General features: G+C 35.6%; 1 protein-coding gene across 1 annotated transcript in view; it reads left to right on the top strand.

Annotated features, from left to right (window-relative positions):
• TRIO (trio Rho guanine nucleotide exchange factor) overlaps window positions 1–8,289 on the top strand; it is a 244,272-nt gene extending 235,983 nt beyond the window's left edge. Inside the window, exons 53-57 of the mRNA XM_015813007.2 lie at window positions 2,016–2,137; window positions 2,230–2,308; window positions 3,003–3,203; window positions 5,297–5,435; window positions 5,884–8,289. Of these exons, the coding sequence (XP_015668493.2) occupies window positions 2,016–2,137; window positions 2,230–2,308; window positions 3,003–3,203; window positions 5,297–5,435; window positions 5,884–6,426 (1,084 nt within the window). The 3' untranslated portion in view covers window positions 6,427–8,289. The remainder of the gene's footprint in view (window positions 1–2,015; window positions 2,138–2,229; window positions 2,309–3,002; window positions 3,204–5,296; window positions 5,436–5,883) is intronic.
• The last annotated feature ends 1,636 nt before the right edge of the window (window positions 8,290–9,925 follow it).

The following is a 9,925-nucleotide window of genomic DNA, read 5'->3' as shown; positions in this document are numbered from 1 at the left end:
CTAGGGAATTTTAGCGGGGTTTTTTAGGGGATTTTTAAGGACAATTTTAATGATCGGCCTGTTTAAATATTTCTTTTTAATTCGGCTTTTAATTATTGTATTTGTATTGTAGTTTTTATGAGGCTGTTAGCCGCCCTGAGTCCCATGAGGAGAAGGGCGGGGTATAAATTAAATTAATAAATAAATAAATAAATAAAATAAAATAAAATTTGTGACCTTTGATGAAACTGATTGATTTCAGTCAGCTTATACAGGTAGTCCTCTGTTTCCAACCACTGGGACTGAAACTTCTCTCGCTACGCAATGTGGTTGTTGAATAAGCCTTGCCTGAGCCTTTTAGCCACAGTACATAAATCACATGGTTGTTAAGCTAATCCAGCTTCCCCCATTGACTTTGCTTATTGGAAGCTCCTCCAAGTAAGTTGCAAATTGTGGTCACGTGATCCTGGGAGGCTGCAACCATCATAAATACATGCCTGCTGCCAAGTATCTGAATTTACATCATGTGACCATGGGAAGACTGCAGTGGTTGTAATTGCAAGGTCTGGTCATAATCCTTTTTAAGTGCTTTTGCAACTTAAGTCTTTAGACAAATGGTCATAACTCAAAGACTACTTGTATGCTGATGCAATCATATCTGCCTCTAAGCAGTTTATGGCTTCCAAATGGTAATACTATTTAAAACAAAAACACAACAAGGCAACAAGATAACCTCAGAGCATTGTGAAAGAACCATATCCCATATTCACAGTTACCCCAAAGAGAGACCAGAATAGTCCCTCAGACCCCAAAGGCCCATCGAAACAGCCCAGACTTAATAGGTATCGGAAAACTTGGACCCCTTTATTATCATCCATCTGATTATGGATGAAGAGAAATTAGTTATGGATGTAACTCGCATTAACAGCTGGCAAATATCAGAACCTCTGTGGATATAATAACCCATCTCTAGGTTTAGAGATGAGGAGACACAAGGCAAAATGGTCTCAAAGTTATTTGTCTTTGAGCCTAAGATATTGTCTTTCTGGGAGAAGAATTTTCTAAGACTCATGTTTTCACATTTTACACAAATTATGTTTTATCCTCACTATTTCTCCCTTTTCAGAAATGGATTCCTGCTGCCATGATGGCGGACATTATGTGATAGCCCTGCCTATCATCATTTGAAATGATCTCTTGACAAAATTCCAAATGATCCAATAGTTCAAAATAGTTGGAGCTGCATATATGGATTGGCCATTGTTGTTACATTAGTGTCTTGCCATTTTGGCTTTTATTTTGATGGAGCATTTGTTGAAGAGTTGAATTAAGCAGGAACCCATGCTGACATATGTTCAGAAGCACATCGTCCGAACATTATTAAAAGTATATTAAGTATTCAAGCAGTACCAGGCCCCATTCAAACAAACAAATAAAACCCTCAAACTTCCCCATAATATAATTATCTTAGGTGTGATGTATATAATCTTTGAGATAAAAAATAGATTTATTAAGAAGTAATTAGGATGGGTAAGATGCGGACAGAACCTAAATTCTAAGTTAACTTTGAAAATGAGTGTGTGTGTGTGTGTGTGTGTGTGTGTACGTACATACGTAGGCATGTACATTTGTTTTTTAAATATAAGAACTAGAGGTTAGGTGAGAGACAGATACAGAAGCAATGTATCTATCATTTTTGTCTCACCATTTGCCATAAGAGTCCAAAGGCTCTCTGGGGCAAAAAGAGGATTCAGTCACCAGCAGTATTATCTCACATGAAGAGTGGGTTGTATATTGTATACGATGAAAACTAAATAAAAAGGAATTATTACATAGTTTAAAAAGTAAAAAGAATATATTATACTGATGACGGACAGGGTTTTCATGCATGAAATTACAATCCATTTCTTTGCTTTCTTACCAGTTGAAAGAGACTAGAATTAAAGCAGGGGAAATTTTACAGTTGAAGTATTAACAGTATTAATAGACAGAGGTAGGTAATGTCTCACCTGCTTACAGTTTATGATATTTTGCAGTGATTTAGGAGAAGCATATCTGAAAATCATTGGTGTGACCACAGAAGATGATGGTGTCTACACGTGTATAGCTGCAAATGATATGGGTTCAATTTCCACTAAGGCTAGTCTGCGAGTTTTAGGTAGGTTCCTATGTATGATATCATAATATGAGATAAAAATAACATGTTTTGTATATAACACTTAATGAAAGGGTGTTTTCTCCATTTTTAAGGTCCTGGAAGCGATGGGATCATGGTAATCTGGAAGGATAACTTTGATTCCTTGTATAGTGAAGTGGCTGAGCTTGGCAGGTACGATCAACTAGTGCTTCCTACTATGAACCTCGAGTGTGTATATGGAAAGACAGGAGTGTGTGTTTATGTATGTGCAGATGAACTTGCTTCACCCTAATTCACATTGATATGCAGGAATTAGATTCTTTGAGAGCCTGTTTACACTGTAAAAATTGAACATTATGAGACAGATCTGCTCATTTTAAACTAGTTAATGCAAATTGACTAAGATCCAATCCTTATATTTGTAGTGAAGTCTGTGCAGTAGTTTTCTCTACTAATCTGGCACAAAAATGTTGTAATTCTGTCATTATGAGTCTCATTATTAGATTAAGAAAATTTGCTGAGAATATTTGGATAGCACACAGTCACATAATTTCATTCTGGTTTTTAATTGCCCTTACTTCTCAAGATAGACCATGCTTCAGTGAAAAGTCTGTGGAAGTCTTCCCAATTTACATACTTGATTTTTAAATGACAGCCAAGACCAGGGGGCTACTTTAGTATAATTAGCATTAATTTAGAATGTTATTGAAAAATCATTACTTTGTTTTAATTGGCATTTTTAAATATTTCTGGGGATTTTAAAGACATGTCTTTCTTAATAGTACATGGCCAGGTTTATATATGTATGTACATAGTGACATATGAAAACTGACCTAGGTTGCAGGTATTCCATGTTGACTTTGTTCTTCTCACTTTTTTTCCTTAGGGGCAGGTTTTCTGTCATTAAGAGATGTGATCAGAAAGGAACCAAGCGAGAAGTAGCCGCTAAATTCGTAAATAAGAAATTGATGAAACGAGATCAGGTCACCCGTGAACTTGGAATTATGCAGAATCTCCAACACCCTCAGCTTGTTGGCCTTCTTGATACCTTTGAGACTTCCACCAGTTATATCTTGGTGTTAGAAATGTGTGTAATCTCTTAGTTACTTCATTCAGCTATTTTGCTCTTTTCTAATATCTTTGATTAGTTTTAAAATTTACGTTGAAAATAGTTTCATGACAATCTGTGTGTACCACAACGAGTCCAAAACATAAACTGGACAGTGCCACGTAAGCTCCCTATTTAGAAAATCACGGTGAAATTTCTCTAAAGTTTAGTAATGATCCTGTAATATCATTTCTAAAATATAAATGACTCTCTTGCCCTTCTGAGTATTGAAACACTTTTCTTTTCAAGATCAAATCAAAGTAACTTGAACAAAGCCTGTGTTTGCTTTAGCCTGCACAATAATGCAAGGATAATTAATGTCCCAATTCCTTCAGAATTCAAGGAATGAGGGAGGTCAATATTTTTACAATAATTGTTTATTTCAAACATTCTCTTTGTATAGTCATTGTGAGATTAGATAGAGAGACAGACAGACAGACATATCTCATTCAATAATATGGTCAGGGGAATAAGATAAAGAAAAGAATGATGGCAGTGAGAGGTAAGATAAGATGACCACACTGATGACAAATTTTCTGGTCCATATTGTGGTCATAAGTTGGGACTACCTATTATAAACTAGATGTAGGCCCAAATATATATATATTTAAAAACCCTCATGTTGTCATTTTTAGTTTAATATTTCTAACTTCTTTTCTGTACTTTGGATAACACTGTGAGAGGTAATATTGTGGTATATATGTATACAACAAAATTGCTTTTTATTTATTGGAATCCTCACTGTTTAATAATGATTCCTTGTGATCACTTTGGTATTGGAGATGCAATTCAGAAGTCAGAACATGAACTAATACGGATTCCAATTTGTCCTATTATGCCACATTAGGGAACTGAAATCAAGAGGATAGTTACTTGTGCTAAACATGTGAATGTTCTTAGCTGTATCCATAGTTTTGGAAACTATCAACTATATGTCTAGTATAAGGGCTGGCTGCAAATTTATTATAATTTGTTATGAAGTACTGGAGGGGAAATGTATACTTAACTGGCAGCAATGGATTGTTCTTTTGTGTTGCTTGTCACGTTTGGATTAGTACCGCTTTATAAAACCCTAGTAAGACCACACCTGGAATACTGCAACCAATTTTGGTCACCATACTACAAAAAAGATGTTGAGATCTTGGAAAAAGTTCAGAGAAGAGCAACTAAAATGATCAAAGGCCTGGAGACTAAAATATATGAAGAATAGCTGCAGGAGTTGGGTTTGGCTAGTCTAAAGAAAAGAAGAAATAGGGGTGATATGATAGCAGTATTCCAGTATTTGATGGGCTGCCACAAAGAAGAGAGTGTCAAACTATTCTCCAAAGCACCAGAGGGCAGGACAAGAAACAATGGCTGGAAATTGATCACAGAGAGAAGCAACCTGGAATTAAGGAGAAACTTCCTAACAGTGAGGACAATTAACCAGTGGAATAGCTTGCCTTCAGAAATCGTGGGTGCTCCATCACTGGAGATTTTTAAGAAGAGACTAGATAGTCACTTGTCTGAGATGGTATAGGTTCTCCTGCTTGAGCAGGGGGCTGGACTAGAAGACCTCCAAAGTCCCTTCCAGCTCTAGTCTAGTCTAGTCAAGAGAGTTCTGACAAAGAGAAAAGGAAGACAATCTTTGAGCAATCCTAACAATTGTTTTCAGAATTTTTTTCTTTACAACATAACAAAGCCTTTGTTCCGCAGCATCATCAATTTTGTGGTTATATTGCCTAATTAATACTGTTGCACAGTATTAATTATTTTTGTTAATTAATTTTATACAATTTATATAATATACAAAAATTATATAAAGATAATTAATTTTATATAATGAAGTAAAAGTAAAAAATATCCTACATGATATTCTACATGAGCTAGAAACACATTCTCAAATGATGACAAGTAATACATCAAAGGGGTTACTAAACTTCATTCTGAATTAGCAAAATTAATTTCTTAGTAGTTGGACTAGAAGGTTCACTTTAGAAATGGTACTTTTTAGAAACTGATGCATGTTAGTCTTTACTTGTGAAATGCAGGCTGTTGACTTTATTTTTAACATGATGCTTATGCTTTCACAGGGCCAACCAGGGTCGCCTTCTTGATTACATTATACAATGGGGAAATCTCACTGAAGGAAAGATCAAGCTGTATCTGCGGGAGATTCTGGAAGCTGTACATTATCTTCACAATTGCAGAATAGTACACTTGGACCTAAAGGTAAAGTGGGCAACAGGTTTTTTTTCTCTTCCAAAGCCAAAGTGAACCATTGACATCAAAACATTTCTGGAGCATTTAAAATGTTTTTACTTGAGGGTATCTCATTATGTGTTTAGAAACTAGCATTCAACAAGCATATTATTGCCATCCAACACAATTAAATTTTACAAACTGTAGACCATGTTCCCGATCAATTCTTGTATAAAATTTAATGTTGCTTTTACTTTATTAAATGTATGTTATGATCAGCAAATTGAAATGCCTTTCATCTAGTAAGCCTATACGTGTATATTTTTTCCTTTTGATAGCTGACCTCTTTAAAAATATTCATGATTGGTTAGTGGTTGTTTTTTTTTGTTTCAAAAAACAGAAGATGCAAAGATTATAAAGTCACTCTGTTAGAACTTGAGCTGGTATAACATAGCTGAGAATTTGTCTTCTCTTTCAGCCTGAAAACATTCTGGTGGATAAGAGTTTGGCCAAAGCAACAATCAGATTGGCTGACTTTGGAGATGCAGTTCAGCTCAACACTACTTATTATATCCACCAGTTATTTGGGAACCCAGAATTTGCAGCTCCTGAAATTATCCTTGGAAATCCCGTCTCCCTGACCTCAGATGTGTGGAGCATTGGAGTGCTCACATATGTCCTCCTTAGTGGCGTGTCTCCTTTCTTGGATGAAAGTGTAGAGGAAACCTGCCTGAACATTTGTCGCTTAGACTTTAGCTTCCCAGATGACTACTTCAAAGGAGTAAGCCAGAAGGCCAAAGATTTTGTATGTTTCTTATTGCAGGATGACCCAGCCAAGCGTCCTTCTGCTGCACTGGCCCTCCAGGAGCAATGGCTGCAGCCAGGCAGTGCCAAAAGTGCTGACAGCATTGACATAGCCAGACTGACTTCATTCATTGAGCGGCGAAAACACCAGAACGATGTTCGACCCATTCGTAGCATTAAAAACTTTTTACAGAGCAGGCTCTTGCCAAAAGTTTAACCTATCTTTGATGTTCTCTCTCATTCTCTTTCACCTGTCAGTTAAACTGAGGATGAAGCTCTCCTGCCAATCAGCTGTTGACTTGAATTTGGGGTGAAGAAGATAAAAAAAACAAAAACCAATCAGCTGCTAGCATGGTTCGTCGTGTGAAAATGTATTCCAAGTAAATCTGCACACGATTGTACTTGGGACTAGCAGTGTAAAACTACGTTGGGGTGGAGGACTACAACACTGTACTCTGCAAAAGGCAATGAAGAACATTATACTTACAACAGTATTTTATTCAGGTTTCTGCAAAAAAAAAAAACTTTTTTTAGAAAAAAGTCAAATGAGAATTAAAATTTTGCGAATGACCTTAACTAGAATTTTCAAGATTTTAGACAAAGGAACTATGCCTATGATCAAAGCACTGGTGTTAAAAAGACAAAATATGGACACTGACACTTAAAAATGATTTAATGAAATGGCTGTCCATTTGGATGGTGCCCATTTTGGACCATCCAGTTTTTGTTTTCATTTTTGACTTGGACATAGAGCTTTCCAGTTGCCTCGCCTGTGTATACATTGCATAGCAGTGCACTGAGAACAGGCTCTGCTTTTAAGTGCATCCAACCTCAAGATTTTTGCATACAGATAGAATGAACCATTTTGCTCTGATAAAATGTAGGCCTTACTTGTAAATAGACTATTACCTGCCTTCAATCTGTGTCTCTATTTTTTGCCCTCTTTTCCTTCCTCCTAAATGGTGGTATACCACTGTGCGGGTCTTTAGTTCAGGTCAGCTTTGACTGGACCTATCAGAAAAGAACTCCTGAGTTTGGTAACAAATAGGCCAACCTCTACCATCAAGCAGGAAACAGCAGGAAGATAATACTGTAAATGCACTCACTTTGGGATTTTTATTTTAATTTTATTTCATATCATGTGCAATGTTGTGGCTTTAACATTTTATGCAACTATTTATGAGACCTTCAGTTGTAACTGTAATAAATATATAGGAAAAAAAAAAGCACATTCATAGTATGGTGAGCTTTATGACTTTGTGCTTGGAAATTCCAGGGTCGGGGTGGGCGAAGGTTTATCAATATGTTGTAAACTAGTTGAACTTGATGCTTATCTTAGAACTTTGTTAAAAAGTCAACCTGGTTTTAAAAGATTGTAAAATTATTTTCATCTCCTGAAAAACAAACTGGATTTTAAAAATGGGGAATGTTTTATTGAAGTTTGGTTTGGTTTGGTTGGTTTGTTGTTCAAAATGCCAAAGTATTATTTTCCCCTCAAAATTAATTTCTATTTTATAGAATGTTCAGATTTGTCTACTGCTTTTTCTACAATACTAAGCAAAGTTTGTGTTCTTCAAAGAAAATGCTATCAAGCAACCATGGACCAGAATCTGACATCAGATGGCAAGCTCTTTATTGAATAAAAAAAAAGATTAATAGGTGGAATATTGAGATATTAACGGTTTTCTGTGCATTAGACAAGGACATCCAGTCACATATATTTCTTGTGTGTAATGAGCCTTGGGGGAAAAAATAAGCCGGCATCCCATACAAAATAGTTATACGATCCATCTTAAACTATCACCTGGTTATAATTTTAGTGTTTGTGGCTCCCATTGTAAACTATTTATTTTTCTTTTGTTTTTCTTTTACTTTTGTAAAACTGTACAGAAACTTTTAAAATAAGAATTGAAATCAAAACTGGATGGATGTACATTCATACCAACCATAACTTTTTTGCTTCAGAATTATTTTATTTCCTACCTTAGTTGAAGTTTCACTTTATTTTGCATGTATATTTTTTGTACAGTGATGTTGCGTGTTTACACAGTATGATGTGATGTATATATTTTATTTTGCCATTAGTTATTTTTTAAAAAAATTAAACATATTTAACAAATGTGCCTGATTTTTTTATATATATATCAAAAAGTTGTAGAAAATATGAAATTTTTAGAAATTTTCTTTTAGTTGACAAATTACAATCAATGTAAATATCTTTGGTATAATACAAATATTAACTAACTTACACAGCTTTCCTAATGCTTCCTCTTAATGCCCATTAAGAGGAAGCATTAGCTTAATATTCATAGTCTCCTACTTGGCATCTGCTGTTATATTACAACAGTTACTGCAAAATACTGTAACTTATCAAAAGATTAAAGGAAGTTGTTAAACTATAGAAATCTCTTGGTAATTGTGTCATTCTAATCTATTGCACACAGGAGATTTCTTTGTATGTATACTCACCTGTTTGTATATATCTGGGTGAGTATATTTTATCTAACATATTACATTGCTTCCCATTAAATGAAATCTTAAATGAGTTTACAAATATTTTGCATTGTAAAAGAAAACAAAAGAAGAAAAAAACAATTTAGGAGCATTTTCTTTTTTATTACCTCATAATTTAGGCCCTAGAGAAGGCTCACAGCTATTCATCTTCCAGTGTTTCCAGAAGTATAAATAGAACACATAAATCGATATAGATACATGTAAGTATATAGTGCTGTATTTCTCTACATTGTGTATTGCAGCTTTGTTCTTAGGGATCACTTTTCACAAGTAACATGAGGACACTTTTAAAAAACTGTTTTTGACGGTTTATTTTTTATTGCACGTAAGGAAAATGTAAAGTTCTTACACAATAGCTTTGATCACATATCTTTTATTGTGTTTATAACAAAGCTTCTAGTGCTAATATGATGGCGATGATGATGCAGCATGTTCTAGCTTAGGAAGCAAAGCTAACAGCATGAAAAGATCAAGTCTTATGCAAAGCAATCATTTTGACTGAGATTGATTTCTCCTTCAGCTATTAATGCAAGTAAGTAAGTGGATCAAGTAAGATACCTGTGTGGATACCTAGATGACAGGGAGGGTAGGAGATGAAAAGGCACAGAACTAAAGGAAGGAGCTAGAATGAGCAAGGCATCTGAGAATTCAGACTAGAAACTTAATGGAAAGATAAGATTTGAACAGTGAAGAAGCTGTAGACTTGGAACTGCTGAGAAAGAATATGTGCTTTCTCTAGAGCAGCGGCCTCCAATCTTTGGGGCATCAGGGACCAATTTCATGGAGGCATTTTTTCCATGGACAAGGGGAGTATGTTATTGCACAATGCCTGGATCCTATGCGTGCACATATGGGGCTTCACTCACTTGTGTGGCCCTGTTCCTACTGGTCCGCAGACTATAGCTGGTCAGTGACCTGGGGGTTGGAGACGGTGGGATTCAGCCAGTTCGCACCAAGTTCAGCAAAACTGGTAGCTAATTTTATGTTGCCCAGGCCCAGAATGGACCTCCGGAAGCGGCATCCACACAGAGAACCAGTTGTTCACATATTTGAATTCCACCACTGGTTGGGGACTCCTGTTATAGAGCACAAATTCCGGAGGGACCATGTTTCTTACAACTGCTTTGCTCTCCTCTATAAATGTTTAGATGAAGATTCACACAAACATATCTCAGGTAGTGATAGTATATTTATTTATTTAT

Source organism: Protobothrops mucrosquamatus, unplaced genomic scaffold, assembly GCF_001527695.2.
Source record: "Protobothrops mucrosquamatus isolate PMUCROS unplaced genomic scaffold, P.Mucros_1.0 scaffold126, whole genome shotgun sequence".
NCBI lineage: Eukaryota > Metazoa > Chordata > Lepidosauria > Squamata > Viperidae > Protobothrops > Protobothrops mucrosquamatus.
This window is presented reverse-complemented; position numbering and strand designations above follow the sequence as displayed.